Source organism: Thalassophryne amazonica, chromosome 9 (genome assembly GCF_902500255.1).
Source record: "Thalassophryne amazonica chromosome 9, fThaAma1.1, whole genome shotgun sequence".
Taxonomy (NCBI): Eukaryota; Metazoa; Chordata; class Actinopteri; order Batrachoidiformes; family Batrachoididae; genus Thalassophryne; species Thalassophryne amazonica.
The window spans coordinates 15620437-15647770 of NC_047111.1; the positions used below are offsets into that span (position 1 = coordinate 15620437).

General features: G+C 41.1%; 2 protein-coding genes across 3 annotated transcripts; one reads left to right on the forward strand and one right to left on the reverse strand.

Moving 5' to 3' along the window:
* Nucleotides 1-349: 349 nt before the first annotated feature.
* LOC117516796 (insulin-like) lies at nt 350-27334 on the reverse strand. 2 transcript variants are annotated; one of them, XM_034177651.1, is made up of 3 exons: nt 27319-27334; nt 5652-5844; nt 350-815 (listed from the first exon to the last, which is right to left on the reverse strand). In XM_034177651.1, the coding sequence occupies exons 2-3, from the start codon at nt 5824-5826 to the stop codon at nt 643-645; spliced, it is 348 nt and encodes a 115-aa protein (XP_034033542.1). In that variant the 5' UTR covers nt 5827-5844; nt 27319-27334; the 3' UTR covers nt 350-642. The 2 variants fall into 2 exon arrangements, with proteins under 2 accessions (XP_034033542.1, XP_034033541.1); XM_034177650.1 differs by lacking the exon at nt 27319-27334 and adding an exon at nt 12957-14173.
* LOC117516795 lies at nt 21246-22932 on the forward strand. Its single transcript, XM_034177649.1, has 2 exons — nt 21246-22430; nt 22503-22932. Exons 1-2 carry the CDS (start codon nt 21370-21372, stop codon nt 22876-22878), a joined length of 1437 nt encoding a protein of 478 aa, XP_034033540.1. The 5' UTR covers nt 21246-21369; the 3' UTR covers nt 22879-22932.

Below are 27334 nucleotides of genomic sequence, written 5' to 3' on the forward strand. Positions count from 1 at the left end.
TCACAATAATAGTAGTGTGGCATTCAGTCAGTGAGTTTGTCAATTTTGTGGAACAAACAGGTGTGAATCAGGTGTCCCCTATGTAAGGATGAAGCCAGCACCTGTTGAACATGCTTTTCTCTTTGAAAGCCTGAGGAAAATGGTGATGTTCAAGACATTGTTCAGAAGAACAGCGTAGTTTGATTAAAAAGTTGATTGGAGAGGGGAAAACTTATTCGCAGGTGCAAAAAATTATAGGCTGTTCATCTACAATGATCTCCAATGCTTTAAAATGGACCAAAAAAAAACAGACACGCGTGGAAGAAAATGGAAAACAATCATCAAAATGGATAAAAGAATAACCAGAATGGCAAAAGGCTCACCCATTGATCAGCACATCAACTGGCCTAAAGAGAAATGGAGGAATATTTTGTGGACTAATGAGAGTAAAATTGTTCTTTTTGGTTCAGAATTTCTTCAGTGTGTTCAGAAGTGTTTGTGGGTGTGAAGGTCTTCATCCCCTGACTGAAGGACAGTAAAGCAAGAACATTAAAAAAAATCAAAGATAACATTTTTATTCCCTCACTTCATTTTATTCTCTCACTTCATTTTATTCCCTCACTCGCGAGGCAACTCATCCAGCGAGCTAAGTGACAGAACAGTTCAGTTGCAGTAGCTCTGCAGGTCAAAGATGTTGCAGGGTCTGTGACAGCACCGCTCCACAATGCCGTCACGCTTCACCATCATCGCCATCTGGTCCTTCAAAGCAAACTCTGCCGCCTCGTTCTCTCCACCAGGGCCCACTGCTGTGCCATCACCTTTTGGAGACAGGAAGCCTGACAGACAGTTACAAATGTTATTAATTTCCTTTAGTGGCAGAATTTGTGAACTCAGCCACATGGAGTGTGCAGCCAGTACATTCTGAGTGCCGGTCCCAAGCCCAGATAAATGAGAAGGGTTGCGACAGGAAGCGCATCCGGCGTAAAACAAGCCAACCCAACTATGCAGACTAAGAATCGAATTTCCATACCGGATCGGTATGGAAATTCCAGGTTAACAACGTCCGGGTTAACAACATCCGCCACGGTTCTGTTGCCCAACAGGGTGCCAGTGGAAATTGGGCTACTGCTGGGTGAAGACAACGAAGAAGAGGAGAATGTTTCCACAAACAGAAGAAAACAAGAAGGGTGGAAATGAGAGTGGGGAGAATATTTTACAAGATCATGAAATTTAAGCAATTTTGATTGCATAAAAAGATTATTGCTATGTTCTAAAAATCCAACTTTATGTATGATCCTTATTGCTCGTTTTTGTAGTATAAATAGTGGTTGTGTTGAACATTGATAGTTGTTACCCCACACTTCAACACAATATGTTAAGTATGGGAGAACTAAGGAACAGTATAATGTACGGAGTGCATTATGATCAAGAAATTGCTTTACCTTATTCATAATAGAGAGGCTTTTTGAAATTTTCATTTTTATGTGTCTGATGTGGGCTTTCCATGTTAATTTACTGTCTATTATTACTCCTAAAAATTTGTTTTCAGCTGAATTTTCAATTTGGACACTGCCTATGCATATTTGTAATTTAGATTTAACCTTATAATTACCAAATATCATTGCTTTTGTTTTATTTAAATTTAATGATAATTTGTTACTGTCCGTCCATTTTTTTATTTTACTTAGTTCGTCATTTACAGTATTTATAAGTTCATTATAATTGTCACTACTGTAGAATATATTTGTATCATCAGCGAATATTAGTTTCAGTGATCTAGATGCATTAAAAATGTCATTAATATACATATTAAACAATTTGGGACCCAACACTGCCCCCTGGGGGACACCACAAGCAATGCCAAGACATTCAGATTTGTAATTTCCCATTTCCACGTATTGGACCCTATCAGTAAGATAACATTTTATCCAATTTCCTGCAACTCCTCTGATACCATAATTCTCAAATTTGTTGATTAAAATTGAATGGTTAATTGTATCAAATGCTTTTTTAAGATCAATGAATATTCCAACAGCATATCTTTTTCTGTCCAATGCATTAGTAATTTCTTCTATTGCCTCAATAACAGCCATTGAAGTGGTTCTTTTCTTTCTAAAGCCATATTGACCTTCGTTTATTAACTGATATTTTTCTATGAATTTTTCCAAACGAGAGTCAAACAATTTTTCTAGGATTTTTGAAAACTGTGGGAGTAAAGAAATTGGTCTATAATTGGTAAAAATATGTTTGTTGTCATTTTTGTACAGTGGTATAACTTTTGCAATTTTCATTTTTTTCGGAACACATCCACTTTGGAATGACAAATTACAGATATAGGTCAGAGGTTTTGAAATGTTGTTGATGACTTTTTTTGACTAATACCATGTCTATATCGTGACAGTCTGTAGACAGTTTGTTTCTGCATTTATTAACAATGTCTTTTATTTCCTGTTCATTTGTTGCTGAAAGAAAAATTGAATTTATGTTTCTTTTTATAGTTTCATTAGACTGCTGAATTCCTGGATTTGGGATTTCAGCTGCCAAATCAGGGCCAACATGTACAAAAAATTCATTAAAACCATTCACTATATTATTCATGTTGTAATCATGAACATTTTTATCAATAAAATAATCTGGATATCTTGTATTGGAAGATCCTGGTTTAATTAGGTTGTTCAAAATGTTCCAAGTTTCTTTGATGTTGTTTTTATTTTTTTGTAGAATTTCATCATAGTACAACTTTTTACTTATTCGGATGACATCTGTTAATTTGTTTTTATATACTTTATATCTTATTTCAGCTTCTTTTGTTTTTGAATTAATAAATTTTTTATAAAGGCTGTTTTTTTTTTTGCAGGCTTTTAATATTCCTTTAGTTAGCCAAGGACATTTATTGTATCTTTTATTTTTATAGTATTCTTTAAGGGGACAATGTTTTTTATACAACGTGCAGAAAATATCTATAAAATTGCTATATGCACCATCTACATCTGACTCACTGTAGACTGTACTCCAGTCTTGTGTACTTAAACTGCTGTTGAAGGCATTCATTGTTTCTTCTGTTCTTATTTGTTTATGGACTACTTCTCTGTCATGATTAGTTTTGTAAAGTCACAGTCATAAACAATAAAAACAGGTAAGTGATCAGTGATATCACATATGAACAGGCCACTTATAACTTGATTTTCAATAATATTCGTAAAGATATTATCGATTATTGTGGCACTGTGAGATGTTATTCTACTTGGTTTTGTAATTGCTGGATAAAGGGACATACTATACATTGTGTCAGAAAAAGCATCTATTGATTTCAGTTTTTCAGGATTCAAAAGATCTATATTAAAATCCCCACAGACAAATATATTTTTAGTACTTATTTCCGAGAACATTTTTTCCATTTGTTCGTTAAAAATGTCAATACTTGAACCAGGTGACCGATATACACAACTTACAATAATATTTTTTCTCTTTTTGTTGTCTATTTCGACTGTCAGACATTCCATTACTCCATCTATTGTTACTGACATACTTTCTACAACCGTAAACTGAATTGTTTTATGAATATATAATGCGACACCACCTCCTGTTTTGTATTTCCTGTTTACATAATGCAACTCATAATCATCTAAATCAAAATCAATACTCTTTTCCTTTTGTAACCAGGATTCTGATATGGCAATAATACTAAATGGTGATATAAACTGTTGCAAATATTCCTTTATAGAGTTAAAATTAGTGTACAAACTTCGGCTGTTGAAATGTATGATTGACAATTTGTCGTCCGAAGTCGTAACATTTGTATACTGGTCTTGTGTATAGTAATCACAGTTGTAATCACAGAAGGTTGTTGACCGGGTCAGTTTCATTTTCCTGATCTTGTGTGTTGTGCTCAGTATATTTAAATGTTTCCAGTTCCTTTTGTTTAAATTGTAAGATTCTCTGTAACAAATCTGTATCTTTGTTGTTCTTTGGTGTGAATATGTTTGTTGTAATGTTCATGGTGGTGTATAGAGTCTCACATTGTTACCTTTATCTTTCAGTTATATTTGTCAAGCTCTTCTATATTTCTCACCACCATAACTTTTGCTTCTTCTGGTGTACCATTCAGTTTGATGAGAATCCTACAATTTGTTACCCACGTTTGCTGAATTCTTTGCTGTTTCTTTAGGTTTCTTGCTTTCTTGGCTATATCGGCATTCTTTTTGGTTAAGTGATCATTCATGAATACATTTATTCCTTTTAGTTTGAATCTTTGCTTCAAGAGTGCCCTTTTGTTTCTTCTGTTGGCAAATCTTACGATGACGGTTGGCCTCTCTCCGGTTTGTCTCAGAGTGTGACACGCCTCAATGTGCTCCAGGTCCAACTCTATCCCTCTACTCTGGAGGTAGGATGCCACCTGTTGCTCCACAGAGAGCGTCTCCTGCTCACTGGGCTCCTCACCACCACCAACAACCGCACGCGCGTACGAGCGCGGCTTAATTTGGATTCCTGAGATGACCACATCGTTCATACGAGAATGTTGCTCCAGTTCCTCCACTCGCTGCTCCAGCTCTGTGATGCGCCGGTTTTTCTCCTCATTCTGGAGGCGCAGCTGTTTAACCTCCTCCAAAAGTTCCAAAAGAGCTGGCTGATATGATGAAGAGGAGAAAGGTAGACATATTGTGTGTGGAAGAGACCAAGTGGAAGGGAAGTAAGAGCAGGAGCATCGGCGGTGGGTACAAGTTGTTGTACCATGGTGAGGACAGGAAGAGAAATGGTGTTCGGGTCATTTTAAAAGAAGAGTATGTTAAAAGTGTGTTGGAGGTTAAGCGAGTGTGTGATAGGGTGATGAGTGTGAATTTGGAAATTGAAGGCGTGATGATGAATATCATCAGTGCATAGGCCCCAGAGGTAGGTTGTGAGATGAAGGAGAAAGAAGACTTCTGGAGTCTGTTAGATGAGGTGGTGGAGAGTGTGCCCAAGCATGAAAGAGTGGTGATAGGAGCGAACTTCAATGGGTATGTTGGTGAAGGGAACAGAGGTGATGAGGAAGTAATGGGTAGATATGGTATCTACCCATATATATATATATATATATATATATATATATATATATATATATATATATATATATATATATATATATATATATATATATATATATATATACACACACTATTATCACCACAAATACACAATGTAGCACTCTATGCTGAACCACACCACAAACTATAGAACAATAAGTACACTTTGTCCTTGAAGATGGCAATTTCCAACCTTCTGAAACACTTTTGAAATATTTTAATTGTTTGAAAAATTTAAAATTTCATGTGTGCTTATCAGAACAGTGTATGCATTTATGAAAACATCTTAATGAAAGTTAACATGTGACAGTGTTTCCAAGTACATCTTTAAATCCTGTGTGGCTCCATGGAAACTTGAATGTGTTCAAAATAAATCAAATCTATTTTTCTCTACTGCTGATGATGATATTTGGCTTTTGCTAAAATTATTCCCCAAAATCTAAAAATTTTATTTCAGGATTTAAAAGAAAACATGGTGGTGTGAAAAACATTTAGTGTGTGTGTGTGTGTGTGTGTGTGTGTGTGTGTGTGTGTGTGTGTGTGTGTGTGTGTGTGTGTGTGTGTGTGTGTGTGTGTGTGTGTGTGTGTGTGTGTGTGTGTGTGTCTCACCCAGCAGGGGGTCCACCTCTCTCTCGAAGAGGCCTCGGTCCCCACAGACCAGGTAGAGGGCGTCGACCAAGTGGGACCCGCACAGGTGCTGTGGGGGGGCCATGGCCCGAGACCCTGGACAAGACACGACCAGCAAGACCAGCAGGGACAGAGACTGGAGCCACAGCGCAGCCATGTGAAGCTGTTTTTTTTACTGAATACAAATAAAAACAAACAATAAAACTATGTTAAATCAAATAAATTAACTGGATTGTCAGACTAGAGCACAAAACTAAATTTGCTCAAGTCTTAAAATTAAATTCACTATTTATAATATTTGTGTTAGTCAGTCATATTTGTTTAGTCTAGGAAGGAAATGATTAATAAAAGTGCAAAAGTGCCTATCTCATGAGGGGAAAATCTCTCTTCGTCCAGGAGCTGGGTGACTTTTATTCAACAAGAAAGGTGCGGAAGGTCTGTAGTATCAGAAATGCTTATGAGGCTAAATTGTGCCAGGAAATGCGATTCTTAAGTTTCGCAAGTGGTGGGTGTAGCTCGGGGCCACACCCAAATTACCCACCAAAATGGGTTTATTTAACATGGGAGGTGCAGACTTTGTTCCAATGCCAGTTGATGCAGGTGTATTTACTGAATGGAAAAATCCAACCTAAGAAGATTTTTTTTGGTGGAAGCACTAATTAAGAACACAATTAATTAGTGCTAATTAGAGTTTTATTTAACATGAAAGGTGCACCGTTGAAACAAACTTCATTACATAGTGTCACATCTCAGTAGTTAGAAAAATAAACTTAAGAAGAAAAATGATGGTAGAAAGACCCCTTAAGAAGGGCCACATCTAGCCCCAGCTCCAAAAATGGATTTATTTAACATGTGAAGTGCAGACTTTATTTCAGTGCCAATTGATGTGGGACTGTTCACTGAATGGAAAAACACATTTATTTAATTATAAATGTTTGATATATACCTACTACATTTCAACAGTTCAAAGAATAGCAATTTATGTACTGTGCATGGAGTTAAGCCATCTGGATCTTATATCCATATAGAATGTAGGCTACAATTATGTAATCACATCAAGATACCAGGTATACACTTCGTGGGATGCAGAACACACTAATGCAGCATCCTCCGCCAGATGATGGATGGGACCTGAAGGACGGACATTATGAAGTCATTTGGTTTGACCTTGCTGAAGAAGACTCCAATGAAAACTTTGAGATTTCATCCTCTGATGAAGAAAGCTGCCTATCGTCAGATGAAGAGTAAGAATGTCTTCAGCTGCATTATGGGGAAACGAACATTCACCAGACAGGGCACTGTGTAGAAAACTGAAAGCTAGTATAGTTAATACCATATGCTAAGGCAGTATAATATTGATTGACTGATTTATTATATCCTTTTGGGAGTTCTCCGCATTATATCAGGGTTATTTGTAGCTGTCTACATGTATTTTGATCCTTGCTGCTGGTGTAGGTTTAACATTCAGTATTGAGGATGGTTGTATATCTTCACCCTTTCTCACTATGAAAATCATTCTGAAATGGTCATGTTACTAAGTGGATTTGCTTAATGATATCAAATTGATGCATTTTACACTTTATATAGATGTATTCGAACTTTGAAAAGTGGTTACAAAACTTAAACTGTGTTTTTCCATCTTGATCATAGTGTAAAAGTGCAATTTAGTACAGGTGTAATATAAATTCAATAATTTGTTGTCCTAGTAATTACATGCTGTAATCAGAATGGAGCAAACCAAAAACACAACTTATTAACTAATTTTGATTGTGATTATGTTGTTGAGACTCGGAGACAAATGTATTCTGAGATATTTTGATTGTGAATATGTTGTTGCATCAAATGTATTATTAGATAGCTTGCATATGCCTATATTTACGTAGATGGCTTTAGTTACAGTCATACACATTTCATGTCAATCTACAATGCAAAAGGATGGAAGACTATCAAATTTGGCTTCTGAACAAAGCATATTTTGCCCAAAATAGTAGTTATACCTTTTTTCCTCTGATTACCCAACATGTTTTAGAAAGTATAGCATTTGAATATACCAATTGCACAGGTAGGAGCATTATGATGTCTGCTATTTAATACTTTAAGGGTGATGATTTGTATAAAAGCATATATTATATATTCTATATTATACCTTTTGCTTTTATACTAATCATCCTCCTTATTTTATTTGTCAGGAATGACTTTTGGCATTACTTTTCCCTTACACCCTGAGATGTGGTATTATGTAATGAAGTAGGTTTCAACTGTGACCTTCCAAAAGGATTTAACAATAGGGTTTCAGTGAATACCCCCTTCAGTGATTGAAATTAAGTGTAAACCTATTGTGTTATACAATACCATTTGGGGGTATCTTGGTATGACCATTCTAAAGGGGTCTTTCTGCTGTCATTTTTGTTCTTAAGTTCTTTTTTCTGACTACTGAGATGTGGCACGAAATAATGAAGTTTGTTTCAACTGCGCACCTTTTATGTTAAATAAAACTCTAATTAGCACTAATTAATTGTGTTCTTAATTAGTGCTTCCACCAAAATAAATGTTCTCAACTTGGGTTTTTCCATTCAGTGAACAGTCCCGCATCAACTGGCACTGAAATAAAGTCTGCACTTCACATGTTAAATAAATCCATTTTTGGAGCTGGGGCTAGATGTGGCCCTTCTTAAGGGGTCTTTCTACCATCATTTTTCTTCTTAAGTTTATTTGTCTAACTACTGAGATGTGACACTATGTAATGAAGTTTGTTTCAATGGTGCACCTTTCATGTTAAATAAAACTCTAATTAGCACTAATTAATTGTGTTCTTAATTAGTGCTTCCACCAAAAAAAATCTTCTTAGGTTGGATTTTTCCATTCAGTAAATACACCTGCATCAACTGGCATTGGAACAAAGTCTGCACCTCCCATGTTAAATAAACCCATTTTTGGGGGTAATTTGGGTGTGGCCCCTAGCCAAACCCACCACTTGCGAAACTTAAGAATCGCATTTCCTGGCACAATTTAGCCTCATAAGCATTTCTGATACTACAGACCTTCTGCACCTTTCATGTTGAATAAAAGTCACCCAGCTCCTGGAATCTCTATCTATCTAACTATATACATATATACATATATATATATATATACATATATACATATATATATATATATATATATATATATATATATATATATATATATATATATATATATATATATATATATATATATATATATATATATATATATATATATACCAGGACCAGGAGGCAGAGCTGTGGTCTTATACACCTCTCTGCAGCTTCTCTCCCCCTGCCATCCCCTTATTACCCCATCCCCGTAGAGACGGTGCCTGCTCCCAGACCACCAATAACTAGCAAAAATCTATTTAAGCATAAAAATTCAAAAAGAAAAAATAATATAGCACCTTCAATTGCACCACAGACTAAAACAGTTAAATGTGGTCTATTAAACATTAGGTCTCTTTCTTGTAAGTCCCTGTTGGTAAATGATATAATAATTGATCAACGTATTGATTTATTCTGCCTAACAGAAACCTGGTTACAGCAGGATGAATATGTTAGTTTAAATGAGTCAACACCCCCGAGTCACACTAACTGTCAGAATGCTCGTAGCACGGGCCGGGGCGGAGGATTAGCAGCAATCTTCCATTCCAGCTTATTAATTAATCAAAAACCTAGACAGAGCTTTAATTCATTTGAAAGCTTGTCTCTTAGTCTTGTCCATCCAAATTGGAAGTCCCAAAAACCAGTTTTATTTGTTATTATCTATCGTCCACCTGGTCGTTACTGAGTTTCTCTGTGAATTTTCAGACCTTTTATCTGACTTAGTGCTTAGCTCAGATAAGATAATTATAGTGGGCGATTTTAACATCCACACAGATGCTGAGAATGACAGCCTCAACACTGCATTTAATCTATTATTAGACTCTATCGGCTTTGCTCAAAAAGTAAATGAGTCCACCCACCACTTTAATCATATCTTAGATCTTGTTCTGACTTATGGTATGGAAATAGAAGACTTAACAGTATTCCCTGAAAACTCCCTTCTGTCTGATCATTTTTTAATAACATTTACATTTACCCTGATGGACTACCCTGCAGTGGGGAATAAGTTTCATTACACTAGAAGTCTTTCAGAAAGCGCTGTAACTAGGTTTAAGGATATGATTCCTTCTTTATGTTCTCTAATGTCATATACCAACACAGAGCAGAGTAGCTACCTAAACTCTGTAAGGGAGCTAGAGTATCTCGTCAATAGTTTTACATCCTCATTGAAGACAACTTTGGATGCTGTAGCTCCTCTGAAAAAGAGAGCTTTAAATCAGAAGTGTCTGACTCCGTGGTATAACTCACAAACTCGTAGCTTAAAGCAGATAACCCGTAAGTTGGAGAGGAAATGGCGTCTCACTAATTTAGAAGATCTTCACTTAGCCTGGAAAAAGAGTTTGTTGCTCTATAAGAAAGCCCTCCGTGAAGCTAGGACATCTTTCTACTCATCACTAATTGAAGAAAATAAGAACAACCCCAGGTTTCTTTTCAGCACTGTAGCCAGGCTGACAAAGAGTCAGAGCTCTATTGAGCTGAGTATTCCATTAACTTTAACTAGTAATGACTTCATGACTTTCTTTGCTAACAAAATTTTGACTATTAGAGAAAAAATTACTCATAACCATCCCAAAGATGTATCGTTATCTTTGGCTGCTTTCAGTGATGCTGGTATTTGGTTAGACTCTTTCTCTCCGATTGTTCTGTCTGAGTTATTTTCATTAGTTACTTCATCCAAACCATCAACATGCTTATTAGACCCCATTCCTGCCAGGCTGCTCAAGGAAGTCCTACCATTATTTAATGCTTCAATCTTAAATATGATCAATCTATCTTTGTTAGTTGGTTATGTACCACAGGCCTTTAAGGTGGCAGTAATTAAACCATTACTTAAAAAGCCATCACTTGACCCAGCTATCTTAGCTAATTATAGGCCAATCTCCAACCTTCCTTTTCTCTCAAAGATTCTTGAGAGGGTAGTTGTAAAACAGCTAACTGATCACCTGCAGAGGAATGGTCTATTTGAAGAGTTTCAGTCAGGTTTTAGAATTAATCATAGTACAGAAACAGCATTAGTGAAGGTTACAAATGATCTTCTTATGGCTTCGGACAGTGGACTTATCTCTGTGCTTGTTCTGTTGGACCTCAGTGCTGCTTTTGATACTGTTGACCATAAAATTTTATTACAGAGATTAGAGCATGTCATAGGTATTAAAGGCACTGCGCTGCGGTGGTTTGAATCATATTTGTCTAATAGATTACAGTTTGTTCATGTAAATGGGGAATCTTCTTCACAGACTAAAGTTAATTATGGAGTTCCACAAGGTTCTGTGCTAGGACCAATTTTATTCACTTTATACATGCTTCCCTTGGGCAGTATTATTAGACGGTATTGCTTAAATTTTCATTGTTACGCAGATGATACCCAGCTTTATCTATCCATGAAGCCAGAGGATACACACCAATTAGCTAAACTGCAGGATTGTCTTACAGACATAAAGACATGGATGACCTCTAATTTCCTGCTTTTAAACTCAGATAAAACTGAAGTTATTGTACTTGGCCCCACAAATCTTAGAAGCATGGTGTCTAACCAGATCGTTACTCTGGATGGCATTTCCCTGATCTCTGGTAATACTGTGAGAAATCTTGGAGTTATTTTTGATCAGGATATGTCATTCAAAGCGCATATTAAACAAATATGTAGGACTGCCTTTTTGCATTTACGCAATATCTCTAAAATCAGAAAGGTCTTGTCTCAGAGTGATGCTGAAAAACTAATTCATGCATTTATTTCCTCTAGGCTGGACTATTGTAATTCATTATTATCAGGTTGTCCTAAAAGTTCCCTAAAAAGCCTTCAGTTGGTTCAGAATGCTGCAGCTAGAGTACTGACGGGGACTAGCAGGAGAGAGCATATCTCACCCGTGTTGGCCTCTCTTCATTGGCTTCCTGTTAATTCTAGAATAGAATTTAAAATTCTTCTTCTTACTTATAAGGTTTTGAATAATCAGGTCCCATCTTATCTTAGGGACCTCGTAGTACCATATTACCCCATTAGAGCGCTTCGCTCTCAGACTGCGGGCTTACTTGTAGTTCCTAGGGTTTGTAAGAGTAGAATGGGAGGCAGAGCCTTCAGCTTTCAGGCTCCTCTCCTGTGGAACCAGCTCCCAATTCAGATCAGGGAGACAGATACCCTCTCTACTTTTAAGATTAGGCTTAAAACTTTCCTTTTCGCTAAGGCTTATAGTTAGGGCTGGATCGGGTGACCCTGGACCATCCCTTGGTTATGTTGCTTTTGACGTAGACTGTGGGGGGTTCCCATGATGCACTGTTTCTTTCTTTTTTTGCTCCGTGTGCATCACTCTGCATTTAATCATTAGTGATCGATCTCTGCCCCCCTCCACAGCATGTCTTTCTCCTGGTTCTTTCCCTCAGCCCCAACCAGTCTCAGCAGAAGACTGCCCCTCCCTGAGCCTGGTTCTGCTGGAGGTTTCTTCCTGTTAAAAGGGAGTTTTTCCTTCCCACTGTGGCCAAGTGCTTGCTCATAGGGGGTCGTTTTGACCGTTGGGGTTTTTCATGGTTATTGTATGGCCTTGCCTTGCAATATGGAGCGCCTTGGGGCAACTGTTTGTTGTGATTTGGCGCTATATAAGAAAAAAGTTGATTGATTGATATATATATATATATATATACACATTAAATATTAGAGACCTGAACAAATATTTCCCAAATCCACCACAAAAGCACATTTTAAACTTTAAAATTTCACATCACAGCAGCGTCCACTTGTCAGATGACCAACGTTTAACTTGGTCATGAAGATAATTACAAATCACTATTTAAAAAAATAACAATAAATAAACAAATGTTGTGCCCATATCAAAAGTATTTCATTGGGATTCATTTTTAGAAACATGCACCACTTTATTTGATGTTATCTGAAATTTTAAGGTGAAGTTGTGGGGAAACATCATCTGCACACGTTGATATCAAATCTTCTTTCAAATGTCCATCAATTCAAATATTATATTTCAAAAAAACACAAACTCTCCGAATGCAGAAAGAAAAATATTCCATTCAAATAAAGACAACAAAGTAAAGAAAAAAGTAATTAAAAAAGAAAAGTGTAAAAAAAAAAAAAAAAACCCCATCAAAATAACAAAAGAATGAAAAAGTGAAACGAAGGAAGATGAGGAGAAGATACAGCAGGAAGAGGAGAACATCAAACCTGAGGAGAAAGTAGATGAAAAGTCCAAAGCTGGAGACACAGCAGGAGGAGGAGTTGGACGGTGCACCTGTAGAGTCATAATGTTAGAAGAACTCACCTGCAGACACACAGAAGGAGGAGGAGAGCTCACCTTTAGAGGCTGAGGAGGAGGAAGAGGAGATGAATGAAGCAACCTGGTGTTGAAGAACAGGAGCTGCAGAGATCTAAGTGGTGTGAGGAAGAACAGAGGGCCTCCTCTTTCTTTATACCCCAGGAGCAGCAGCAGGCCACGCCCCCTCTTGAGTGTCAGCGCAAAGACGGGCGGCGTCAGTGCTGCGGTTCTGTTTCTGATTGAGCGCTCTTCAAACATTTGCATCAACAAAACAACCTGAAGTAATGAGGCGAGATGATCCAATCACCTCCAAACATTCTCAGCCACTTCTGCTGAGCAAAGCACTCCGTCCATTAGTGATCATCTCATGGACGCGTGGACACTAAGTGATCGCGTCCATCACCTTCACACAGCTCAAAACAAATAATCAACCAAGTGGAAGAATGAAAGGTTTCATTGTTTCATGGCTCCGTGGCATCGGAGTTGGACCACCAACCTGTAGACTCCAGGTGTGTCCTTCAGGACACCTGTCTGTGTCCTTTGGAAGGACATGTCCTCAGCACTGTCCCTGTCCACACAGCTGTAACTGGGTCCTGATGAGCATGTAATGGACTGGAGTCCGATCCAGAGGGAGTCAGTGACTCGTCTGCTTCACGTCACGGTCTCCGTGGACAAACGCCGGCCTGATGGACTTCAGGGCCTCTAATGGGACGAAATCTACTGACCTCAGGTTTTCCACTCATTTATTTTTGGCTTTTCCCACTTTGTTAAGGAACATCCAGTATGGATCCTCGTGTTGATTTGGCACAAGTTTTACACCAAGTGGTCTTCTTGATGCAACTCCACATATAGAGAGAGAGACTGGGGCACTGGTGGGCTTTGAACCAAGGACCTTCTTCTTGTGAGGCAACTCTGTCTTCTTTGCTTGCTGGTTGTTGCTGTGTTCATAGTAGCTGGACTCCCCATCCAGTCTAGAATTTGTTGGATTGAGTCTGAGGGATGTTTAGGATTCAGTGACTTGCTCAAAGACACACTGACATGTGACACTTCTTGATCCACCAACCTTTTGATTTCTGGACATGATCCACAACGTCCTAGGTTGAGTGGTGAAACGTGCCAATATCTGAGCAAGACATCCAGTTGCTTTTGTAAACTTCTTGAAATCAGCCTGGATGATGGAAAACCAAACTGATTTTTTTGTGGAAATTATTTCAGTGTATCATAAATAAAGTGAAATTACCTTGAGTGTAACTCACGGGTGGGCAGCGAGGGCCAAGACACTGCAGGTTTTCCTTGCAACCAATCACCTCAAGTGGGTTTTCTGATGAGCTTCTCCCCTGAACATAAACACCTGATCATTAATGAAATCACCTGCTGAGGTGATTGGTTGTAAGGAAAACCTGCAGTATCTCTGCCCTTCATGGCACCTGATTGTCCACCCCTGGTGTAACCAGATCGGATGAGTAGACTTAAATCTGCTATCCAATGAGTGGACCTGTTCCTACAGCGGAGTCCGTCCCGCATCCACCACAGAAATCATCTAATCCAGCACATGGATTCAGCTGCATCTCAGACAGACAGAAAAATAAAACAGAATCAATTGGCCAGAAAAACTACACTTAAGGTTTAATTCATCAGCATTAATCAACAGGGAAGCAGAAGAAATACTAAGGTGATCACCGTCCACTAACCCTAAGCTTCACTAACAGACCCAGACTTTAGATAAAGTTGAGGCCGTGGCCCGCTTTGTTTACTAAAAAAAAGGAATTAAAAGAGTAAAAAGCATAGTAACATACTATGCCAGTATGCTAGCCATACGAAAGGGAAAATAAGAGTCTTAAGTCTGAACTTGAAAGTCTCTACAGAATCAGAGCTTCAATTTTGACATTTTATGATGCATTTCTCTATGCAAAAGCTCAAGGACACGCCCACATTTCACCTTTTGGCAGCAGATAGATCAATACTTGGGAGAAGTGGGATTGACCAGTTGTCTGCCTGAGTGGTTGCCATCCAGGAACTAAAGCAGTTCTGTGGAGTGGTGGATTCGGCAAAGCACGGCACCAGCACACGCTACCAGACTGGACTTTGCTAACAGACCTCACAAATATGTTGGATGGAAAAAGTTTATTATTCATCAATGTTCTTTTAAAGACAAAAATATAAACAAATAAAAACCTCTCCAATTTATCTGATTGCTTCCAGTCACTGAAGTAACCATGAAGGTGTAAACGAAGAGAAAATAAAACATGTTCCTTGAAATGTTTTTAAAGTGAAGTTTGTTTGGTGGTGAATTGTAGCAGATGGGTCTTCTTGAAACATCTGAACATGAGTAGATGTCACAAAACGTGTTTCCTTTCTGTCACCTCCAGTAATAACCTGTTGCCATGGAAACACCTTTTCATGGAAAGTTGAGTTTTGCTGCTAAGTGACAAACAGACTGAAATGAGCTGCGATCAGCAGAACATCACCTTCTGTCAGGAAACGAGATGTCGTCACCTCCACAGGAGGACTCGTCACTCTACGTTCATCCAGAAGATTCTCCTTCCACCTGCACCTGTCTGTTTGCTCGTTAGCACAATTACACCCCAAACTAACAAACTCATATGACTGAAATCATTGTTGGACAAACGTTTTTGAATTCTCTAGTGATTCAATTTTACCTTCTGGATGAAAATGCAAGTCACTTTTATGAAAGTGTAACTGATCATTGTTGTTCAGTTACACGTGATCAGTAACACATGAGCTCCACTACATCAACAGTCAACACATTATGAATCTTTCAAGCTTTTTTTCCTCCTAACAGGTATGAACAGACGTCCTTATTTTAGCATCAAAGTGTGCACCAGTGTTGGAGGTCTCAAGGCCTTTTTGATCCCTCGGTCTCGCTATGACTCTGTCTCAGTCTCACTATGACTCTGCATGTGTCTTGCTTTGACTCTGTCTCAGTCTCACTATGACTCTGCCTGTGTCTTGCTTTGACTCTGTCTCAGTCTCACTATGACTCTGCATGTGTCTTGCTATGACTCTGCCTGTGTCTTGCTTTGACTCTGTCTCAGTCTCACTATGACTCTGCCTGTGTCTTGCTTTCACTCTGTCTCAGTCTCACTATGACTCTGCCTCACTATGACTCTGTCCCGGTCTCACTATGACTCTGCCTGTGTCTCACTATGACTCAGTCCTGGTCTCGCTAAGACTCTGCCTCGCTATGACTCTGTCCTGGTCTCCCTATGACTCTGCCTCTGTCTCGCTATGACTCTGTCTCGGTTTCGCTATGACTCTGTCTCTGTCTCGCTATGACTCTGCCTCTGTCTCGCTATGACTCTGCCTCTGTCTCGCTATGACTCTGTCTCGGTTTTGCCATGACTCTGCCTCAGTCTCTCCATGACTCTGTCTCGCTATGACTCTGCCAGTGTCTCGCTATGACTCTGCCAGTGTCTCGCTATGACTCTGCCAGTGTCTCGCTATGACTCTGCATGTGTCTCGCTATAACTCTGCTTGTGTCTCGCTATGACTCTGGCCGTGTCTCGCAATCACTGCCTGTGTCTCGCTATGATTCTGCCCGTGTCTCACTATGACTCTGTCTCAGTCTCACTATGACTCTGCCTCGGTGTCTCTATGACTCTGCCTCTGTCTCGCTATGACTCTGCCTTGCCATGACTCTGTCTCTGCCTCGCTATGACTCTGTCTCAGTCTCGCTAAGACTCTGCCTCGGCCTCGCTACGACTCTGCCTTGGCCTCGCTATGACTCTGTCTCTGTCTCGCTATGACTCTGTCTCTGTCTCGCTATGACTCTGTCTCAGCCTCTTTATGACTCTGCCTTGGCCTCGCTACGACTCTGCCTTGGCCTCACTATGACTCTGTCTCGGCCTCGCTATGACTCTGTCTCAGTCTCACAATAACTGCCTGTGTCTCGCTATGATTCTGCCTCTGCCTCGCTATGACTCTGTCCTGGTCTTGCTAAGACTCTGCCTCGCTATGACTCTGTCCTGGTCTCCCTATGACTCTGCATGTGTCTCGCTATGACTCTGTCTGTGTCTCTCTTTGACTCTGTCTCAGTCTCACTATGACTCTGCCTGTGTCTCGCTTTGACTCTGTCTCAGTCTCACTATGACTCTGCCTCCCTATGACTCTGTCTCAGTCTCACTATGACTCTGCATGTGTCTCGCTATGACTCTGTGTCTCGCTATGACTCTGTCCTGGTCTCGCTAAGATTCTGCCTCGCTATGACTCTGTCCCGGTCTCCCTATGACTCTGCCTCTGTCTCGCTATGACTCTGTCTCGGTCTCGCTATGACTCTGTCTCAGTTTCGCTATGACTCTGCCTCTGTCTCGCTATGACTCTGTCTCGGTTTTGCCATGACTCTGCCTCGGTCTCTCCATGACTCTGCCTCAGTCTCTCCATGACTCTGCCTCGCTATGACTCCGCCTCTGCCTTGCTATGACTCTGCATGTGTCTCGCTATGACTCTGCATGTGTCTCGCTATGACTCTGCCTGTGTCTCGCTATGACTCTGCCTGTGTCTTGCTATGACTCTGCATGTGTCTCGCTATGACTCTGCCTGTGTCTTGCTATGACTCTGCCTGTGTCTCGCTATGACTCTGGCCGTGTCTTGCAATCACTACCTGTGTCTCGCTATGACTCTGCCCGTGTCTTGCTATGACTCTGTCTCAGTCTCACTATGGCTCTGTCTCAGTCTCACTATGACTCTGCCTCGCTATGACTCTGCCTCGGTGTCTCTATGACTCTGCCTCTGTCTCGCTATGACTCTGCCTTGCTATGACTCTGTCTCAGTCTTGCTAAGACTCTGCCTCGGCCTCTTTATGACTCTGCCTTGGCCTCGCTATGACTCTGCCTTGGCCTGACTATGACTCTGTCTCTGTCTCGCTATGACTCTGTCTCAGCCTCGGTATGACTCTGTCTCTGCCTTGCTAAGACTCTGCCTCGGCCTCTTTATGACTCTGCCTTGGCCTCGCTACAACTCTGCCTCGGTCTCACTATGACTCGGCCTCAGTATGACTCTGTCTCGGCCTCGCTATGACTCTGTCTCAGTCTCACTATGACTCTGCATGTGTCTCACTATGACTCTGCCTGTGTCTTGCTTTGACTCTGTCTCAGTCTCACTATGACTCTGCATGTGTCTCGCTATGACTCTGCCTGTGTCTTGCTTTGACGCTGTCTCAGTCTCACTATGACTCTGCATGTGTCTCGCTATGACTCTGCCTGTGTCTTGCTTTGACGCTGTCTCAGTCTCACTATGACTGCATGTGTCTCTCTATGACTCTGTCTCAGTCTCACTATGACTCTGCATGTGTCTCGCTATGACTCTGCCTGTGTCTCGCTATGACTCTGCCTGTGTCTCACTATGACTCTGCATGTGTCTCGCTTTGACTCTGTCTCAGTCTCACTATGACTCTGCCTCCCTATGACTCTGTCTCAGTCTCGCTATGACTCTGCATGTGTCTCGCTATGACTCTGCATGTGTCTCGCTATGACTCTGCATGTGTCTCGCTATGACTCTGTCTCAGTCTCACTATGACTCTGTCTCAGTCTCACTATGACTCTGCCTCCCTATGACTCTGTCTCAGTCTCACTGTGACTCTGCATGTGTCTTGCTATGACTCTGCCTGTGTCTCGCTATGACTCTGTCTCAGTCTCACTATGACTCTGCCTCGCTATGACTCTGCCTCAGTCTCACAATGACTGCCTGTGTCTCTCTATGACTCTGCCTCTGTCTCGCTATGACTCTGTCTCGGTCTCCCTATGACTCTGTCTCGGTTTCGCTATGACTCTGCCTCTGTCTCGCTATGACTCTGCCTCGGTTTCGCCATGACTCTGCCTGGGTCTCTCCATGACTCTGCCTCGCTATGACTCTGCCTCTGCCTCACTATGACTCTGCATGTGTCTCGCTATGACTCTGCCTGTGTCTTGCTATGACTCTGCATGTGTCTCGCTATGACTCTGCCCGTGTCTCGCTATGACTCTGTCTCAGTCTCACTATGACTTTGTCTCAGTCTCACTATGACTCTGCCTCGCTATGACTCTGCCTCGGTGTCTCTATGACTCTGCCTCTGTCTCGCTATGACTCTGCCTTGCCATGACTCTGTCTCCGCCTCGCTATGACTCTGTCTCAGCCTCGCTATGACTCTGTCTCAGCCTCGCTATGACTCTGTCTCAGCCTCGCTATGACTCTGTCTCAGCCTCGCTATGACTCTGTCTCAGCCTCGCTATGACTCTGCTTTGGCCTCGCTACAACTCTGCCTCGGTCTCACTATGACTCGACCTCAGTACGACTCAGTCTCAGCCTCGCTATGACTCTGTCTCAGTCTCGCTAAGACTCTGTGTCTGCCTCTTTATGACTCTGCCTTGGCTTCACTATGACTCTGTCTCGACCTTGCTATGACTCAGCCTCTATATGACTCAGCCTCGCTGTGACTCAGTCTGCATCCCACAAAAATAAAAAAAGTCCCTGTGGGAACATAACATGTAACTAAAAATCTATGTGATACAGTGAAGACTTTTTTGGGGGGGGGGGGGGGTCTTTCCTGAGTCCTTCTGTTGGTCCAACAAAATTATTCAGCGCCATCTTGTGTTTTGGATGGCTTCAATTTTTTTTTTTTTTTTTTTTTTGCTTAACTGAGTTTAGACATAAAACACTGGTGGAGATCCTGAAAGAGGAAACCTGACCAGGTGTCAGGTCCAGGCTCCGTATTTATAGTATTCATGTGATATTTCCTCTTATTTTCTGACTGTATTTATCTCCCGCCTCCTCCGTGTACAGCAGCAAAGTTACCTCACATCCAGGCAGATAGGTTGTTCAGACATTTATTTACTTTTTTCTGCTTTCATTTTGTGTGGCCGTGAAAAACGCTTAACACGTAAGCTAAGAACTATTTGTAAATTGTCATGCATAAATAAAAATAAAATTAATATGCATTAAAACAGAGCACAGTAGCAAAGAAGGAGGTAGGAACCAGCATAGCCATTATATACATAGATGCCTCATGACTTGCTGCAAAGTCATCAGGTGTCGCCGCCATATTGGATAGGTCTCTTTACAATAGGCTCGCACCAGAGTCAACCGGAGTCATATGCTAGTATTTTGTGCTGCTTATGGTTGCAACCAGATCGCGTGGGATTACCTTTCACAAGTACTATCGCAATTCTTATGCAAATTTTTGTTAATGCAGCAAAAGGAAGAGTGCATTTGTGCGTATTTCCATCCACTTGTTATGCGCTTTTGTTTCACAATTCTTTGGAATTGACTGAGAACCATCATTTCATGCTTCAGTCATGTGGTGTCTGTATTTCACAAAGTAAAACTGCACCACATCACAAAATTAACTCCACTGGAGTTACAGAGAAACAGCACATGCAAGAAGCTGTGAAAAACAGTTCTTATTCAAGGCTTTTATCTCTCCTGCCCCAGTTCCAAACCTAACCTAAGAATGAAGTTTAAGACCCTGGAATGACCCAGAACTTTATTTTCCTCTTTTCCTGGCCTTGAAAAAAAAATTTCATCTTTGTAACAAAACCTGCTGAGCAAAGCAGAGGAAATTAAAGTGATGTCCTGTGTGTGTGTGTGTGTGTGTGTTTTTCAAATGAAAAATCCAAGCTTGTTTCTTTACTAAACTATAAAATTAAATCATTTATATATTTATCTATATGCCATTGCATATGTTTTTGTTAAAGAGCATAAGACAAAGTCAGCATGAAAGTACGTATTTTTATTGTGTGACAGCATTCTGTATCGTAGCTGAATATCTGCTGTTTCAAACAAACCAAACCGAGGGAAAATCGGGTAAAAGTTCGGGGAGTTATGGATTATTGTAGTTGGGGGAAAACCTTCCTCAGTACAAATAAATACACTGGGGTCACAATAGGGACCCATCCAACATGGCGGCCGCGCTGATGCAGCGGCAGTTCATGAAGAGTCGACGTAAAAAATGTCTATGGGAACCAGCCTGTCTTACGTCTGTGTGACGTCTGTGTGAGCCAATCAGTCGCGCTCTCCCGCTGATGACACGGTAGAACTTACCGCTGGTTGCCCGCCTCCTTTTCCGCGTGCGAGGAGGAGGCGGAGGCCAGCAGAGCAGAATGAAGGTTGTTCACGGGAAACTTGAGTAGCTCGTCCAATCACGTGCGTGGATCGACACACTTTAATTTGCATTCAATGTTTATAAGAACCCCGGCCCTTCTCTTCTCCCCTTTTTTTTTTATTGCTCACCTATTACGCCGGAAGTTAACGCAGCATCGCAGAAAGGATCTCAGTCGTATTTATAAATTCCTCAGTCCAGCAATCATTTGTCATCAGACATCAAGCGATATGAACCTTAGAGAAGAAGTGCAGATGCTGCTGGATGAGGACCCCAACCTGGATGAGGACCAGGCTGAGGTGCTGAAGGCTGCAGCATGTGTCCTTGCTGTAGCTGCAATCAAGAAGGCCAAAGCCAGAGAAAGGACAGCCAGAAGGGAAAGGATGGTCAGAAAAGAAACGACAGTCAGAAAAGAAAGGAGTTTCAGAAGAAAAAGACAAAGGAAGAGTGTGTGGGTCAGAGAATGGCTCTTGAAGAGACAAGAGTACGGCATGTACGAGAAGCTCATGAAGCACCTTGGAGCAGGAGACATCAAGTCCTTCAGCAACTTTGTTGGAACAGACCCAGAGATGTTCAATCAGATTTTGGAAGACCTGACCCTGAGGCTTCAGAAGAAAACGACCAACTGTAGAAAGCCTCTGTCCCCTGGACTCAAGCTGGCCATCACGCTGAGGTATCTGGCCACTGGGGACTCTTACAAGTCACTGGCCAGTGGGTTCCGGGTGGCCCCCAACACCATCGTCACTGTTGTGCCAGAAGTGTGCCAAGTCATCTACGACCACTACCACAAGATGGCCTTCAAGTGTCCCACAACAGAAGAGGAGTGGAAGGAGGTGGCCCAGGGTTTCTCAGACAAATGGGACTTCCATCACTGCTGTGGCTGCATAGATGGAAAGCATGTGAGGGTGCTAGCGCCACCTCATTCTGGCAGTCTGTACTACAACTACAAAGGCTTCTACTCCATCATCATGCTGGCGCTGGTGGATGCCAACTACAAGTTTATGTATGTGGATGTGGGAGCGTGTGGAGCTGATGCTGGAGCTTTCACGCGCTGTGGACTGCATCTTGCTCTGGAGCAGGACAAAGCTGGTCTGCCACCAAGTGAACCCTTGCCAGGTGGAGACACTAACATCCCCTACTTCCTTGTTGGCGAGGACTCATTTTCCCTCAAAAGCTGGATGATGAGGCCACATTCCAAGAGAAATATGATGACAGCAGAGCGCATCTTCAACTACAGGTTGTCCAGGGCCCGTAGGACTGTGGAGAATGCTTTTGGCATCTTGGCCAACAGGTATGTTCATGAAAACTTTGTGACTTTGCAGTTTTAGTTTTGTAATGATGCAGTGACGTCACTATTTTTCAGGTTCACGTGTCTCCACTCATGCATGATGCAGAGACCGCAGACTGTCGCCAAGATCGTCTTGGCAGCCTGTGCCCTACACAACCTGCTGGCTGACAAGAATCCTGCCAGAATGCAAGAAGCAGCAGACAAAGAGGATCCAACCACACATGAAGTGCAACCAGGAGAATGGAGACGACAAGCCCAGGAGAACCCTCTGCATGGAATCCAGAGGCAAACGGGCAACTCTGCAGCAGCTGGTAAACGAGTGAGAGAGCGTCTGACTGAGTACTACAGTGGTGTGGGAGCCATGCCATGGCAGGACAGCGTGGTGGGTCACAGGATGATACCCACCAAGACTGAGTGTTCAAAGACACGGCAAGGTATCTTAGAAAAATAAATATTTGACTCACGGAAACTAAATTAAGAAGGGCTCCAGATGCACGACAATTCTTCTGAGACAAAATTTGTCACGTCATTTTTTTTTTTTTTTTTGTGGTGGTGATGGTGGTGGGGGGGTCATGTTGAAGATACCAGCGACAGGAAAGCGAGGCCCTGTGACTCATGCAAGGAAATTGAGAACCTCAGCAAAGATGCACCATCAGCTCCAGAGAGATTCAGACCGCCGTCCGCCTGCTGCTGCCCGGTGAGCTGGCCAAGCACGCCGTGTCCGAGGGCACCAAGGCCGTGACCAAGTACACCAGCTCCAAGTGAACAGCTGCTTGTGTGGCAACACAACGGCTCTTTTAAGAGCCACACGCACACAACCGAACAGCAAAGCGTCCTCCTCTAAAAACTGTAAATCAAGTGTTTATAAGTATTAATATTGTCGGGTGGAAGTTACAACTTACAACTACTGAAGTTACTGTATTTGATCTAATTCATTGTATGAAGTTGTATACAATAGCATGATAGTAAAAGGATAAACGCAAAGTACAAGCACTTATTTCCTTTGTGGTCGAGTGTGCAATATTGCAAGATTTGGTATTGATTCAATACCAAGTAAATACAGGGCCAGTATCACCGATACTGATACTTAAAAATCACAGATACTGATACTTAACAGTCAAGGTGGATGCATCACCAAATGATTAAATCTGAATGAATTTTTGTGACCTTTAAGTGTTTTTCTGGCCCCCCGGATTACTAATTAGTAAAAACCCAGTACAAAATCTGGGGAAAGTTTATAGGTAAATACAAAGTACTTTCTTTTCATTACACTCAAAAAACTGACTCATTGGATGAACTCATTCAACTGTGTGCAGGATTTCCATCTAATAAATGCATTAGTGTTCAGAATAATAGTAGTGCTATGTGACTAAAAAGATTAATTCAGGTTTTGAGTATATTTCTTATTGTTACATGGGAAACAAGGTACCAGTAGATTCAGTAGTTTCTCACAAATCCAACAAGACCAAGCATTCATGATATGCACACTCTTAAGGCTATGAAATTGGGCTATTAGTAAAAAAAAAAGTAGAAAAGGGGGTGTTCACAATAATAGTAGCATCTGCTGTTGACGCTACAAACTCAAAACTATTATGTTCAAACTGCTTTTTTAGCAATCCTGTGAATCACTAAACTAGCATTTAGTTGTATAACAACAGTTTTTCATGATTTCTTCACATCTGCGAAGCATTAATTTTATTGGTTTGGAACCAAGATTCAGCTCGTTTACTAGTGTGCTTGGGGTCATTGTCTTGTTGAAACACCCATTTCAAGGGCATGTCCTCTTCAGCATAAGGCAACATGACCTCTTCAAGTATTTTGACATATCCAAACTGATCCATGATACCTGGTATGTGATATATAGGCCCAACACCATAGTAGGAGAAACATGCCCATATCATGATGCTTGCACCACCATGCTTCACTGTCTTCACTGTGAACTGTGGCTTGAATTCAGAGTTTGGGGGTCATCTCACAAACTGTCTGCAGCCCTTGGACCCAAAAAGAACAATTTTACTCTCATCAGTCCACAAAATATTCCTCCATTTCTCTTTAGGCCAGTTGATGTGTTCTTTGGCAAAATGTAACCGCTTCTGCAAGTCTTTTATTTAACAGAGGGACTTTGCGGGGGATTCTTGCAAATAAATTAGCTTCACAGAGGCGTCTTCTAACTGTCACAGCACTTACAGGTAACTCCAGACTGTCTTTGATCATCCTGGAGCTGATCAATGAGTGAGCCTTTGCCATTCTGATTATTCTTCTATCCATTTTGATGGTTGTTTTCCGTTTTCTTCCACGTCTCTGCTTTTTTGTCCATTTTAAAGCACTGGAAATCATTGTAGATGAACAGCCTATAATTTTTCGCACCTGTGTATAAGTTTTCCCCTCTCCAATCAACTTTTTAATCAAACTACGCTGTTCTTCTGAACAATGTCTTGATCATCCCATTTTCCTCAGGCTTTCAAAGAGAAAAGCATGTTCAACAGGTGCTGGCTTCATCCTTAAATAGGGGACACCTGATTCACACCTGTTTGTTCCACAAAATTGACGAACTCACTGACTGAATGCCACACTATTATTATTGTGAACACCCCCTTTTCTACTTTTTTTTTTTTTTTACTAATAGCCCAATTTCATAGCCTTAAGAGTGTGCATATCATGAATGCTTGGTCTTGTTGGATTTGTGAGAATCTACTGAATCTACTGGTACCTTGTTTCCCATGTAACAATAAGAAATATACTCAAAACCTGGATTAATCTTTTTAGTCACATAGCACTACTATTATTCTGAACACTACTGTAAATAATACACAAAACAGTCTGAGAGATATGTAAGTTACAGACAGACAGACGCTTCTTGCTTTATTATCACAAGGTGGAATGTTTCCACGCGCCATTTAAAAAAAAAAAAAATCCACTTTGTTGATGTTAAAGTGTGACGTCAGGCTGCACAATGAATTGCACTGCAGTTTAAAGTATGAAAAGGTGCAAGTTAAATACCAGATCCTCTGGAATATCAGTCAGGATTTTTTTTTTTACTAGTTTGGAAGGTCCTGTGACTTCGACACTGAAAAACCACACATTTTCATTCGTAATAATAATAATAACTATTCATAAGCTGACTTTCACATGAACCAAACATGAAACAAAATAAACAAAGGAATAAAAGGAAATACGAGGGCTGTCAATAAAGTAACGGTCCTTTTTATTTTTTTCAAAAACTATATGGATTTCATTCATATGTTTTTACGTCAGACATGCTTGAACCCTCGTGCGCATGCATGAGTTTTTCCACGCCTGTCGGTGACGTCATTCGCCTGTGAGCACTCCTTGTGGGAGGAGTCGTCCAGCCCCTCGTCGGAATTCCTTTGTCTGAGAAGTTGCTGAGAGACTGGCGCTTTGTTTGATCAAAATTTTTTCTAAACCTGTGAGACACATCGAAGTGGACACGGTTCGAAAAATTAAGCTGGTTTTCAGTGAAAATTTTAACGGCTGATGAGAGATTTTGAGGTGAGACTGTCGCTTTAAGGACTTCCCACAGTGCGAGACGTCGCGCAGCGCTCTCAGGCACCGTCGTCAGCTTGTTTCAAGCTGAAAACCTCCACATTTCAGGCTCTATTGATCCAGGACGTCGTGAGAGAACAGAGAAGTTTCAGAAGAGGTCTGTTTCAGCATTTTATCCGGATATTCCACTGTTAAAGGAGATTTTTTTAATGAAAGACGTGCGGACGGATTGCAGCGTCGGCTCGCAGCCGCCGCAACGCTCCGCCACAGGAAAAACACCTCCGTTGGAAGCCTTAAGGACAAGTTGGAACATGTCCAGCTGTTAAACAATTTCTCATATACTCACTCCACTGAAAGCCATCAAAAGCCGCCTCGATTTTACAAATGGTTATCAACACGGAGGTGTTTTTCCTGTGCCGCCGCACCGCGCCGGCTGCGTCCCGACGCACAGACCCGTCTGCACGTCTTTCATTAAAAAAATCTCCTTTAACAGTGGAATATCCGGATAAAATGCTGAAACCGACTTCTTCTGAAACTTCTCTGTTCTCTCACGACGTCCTGGATCAATAGAGCCTGAAATGTGGAGGTTTTCAGCTTGAACAGGCTGATGACGGCGCCTGAGAGCGCTGAAAACCAGCTTAATTTTTCGAACCATGTCCACTTCGATGTGTCTCACAGGTTTAGAAAAAATTCTGATCAAACAAAGCGCCAGTCTCTCAGCAACTTCTCAGACAAAGGAATTCCGACGAGGGGCTGGATGACTCCTCCCACAAGGAGTGTTCACAGGCGGATGATGTCACCGACAGGCGTGGAAAAACTCACGCATGCGCACGAGGGTTCAAGCATGTCTGACGTAAAAACATATGAATGAAATCCATGTAGTTTTTGAAAAAAATAAAAAGGACCTATACTTTATTGACAGACCTCGTAAGTGTATGAAAACAATGCACAAAAACACCAAATTAAAGAGCTGATAATACAGAAAAAAGGTGTGACGTATAAATGGATTTTTGCCCCTTCAAGAGGCTTTTTTTTAAACACGTGTGACATACTCTGGAAAACACGGTAAATAAACTGTTCTCACACGCTGCCCTGAGTTCCACCGTGGCGTCCGCGACGCCAACCATTAAAATGCAGATTTCTTTTCTCCATCAGAAGTAGATTTTCTACACATCTGGTGAAGATAAATGTGTCAGTGGAGTTTAGCCCCTTTGACTTAAAAAAAAAAGAAAGGTCACAGCTCTGCTCTTACCTGTTCTGCTGTACAGCGCATGCATGTGAGCATGTGCCTTCTGATAACTTTTCACTAATGCTAATGCTAATGCTAATGACTAAACTCAAGTTTCACATGAGGGCAGAAGTGTCTATCTCGGCTTTCAGTGCTTACCAGTCGAGTGAGTATA

Coding starts and splice junctions, on each gene's coding strand:
- LOC117516796 (XM_034177651.1), bottom strand. CDS start 5,826: ATGGCTGCGCTGTGGCTCCAGTCTCTGTCCCTGCTGGTCTTGCTGGTC. Junction 816..5,651: donor AGAGGTGGACCCCCTGCTGG/GTGAGACACACA, acceptor ACTGTCTGTCAG/GCTTCCTGTCTCCAAAAGGT.
- LOC117516795 (XM_034177649.1), top strand. CDS start 21,370: ATGAACCTTAGAGAAGAAGTGCAGATGCTGCTGGATGAGGACCCCAAC. Junction 22,431..22,502: donor TTTGGCATCTTGGCCAACAG/GTATGTTCATGA, acceptor ACTATTTTTCAG/GTTCACGTGTCTCCACTCAT.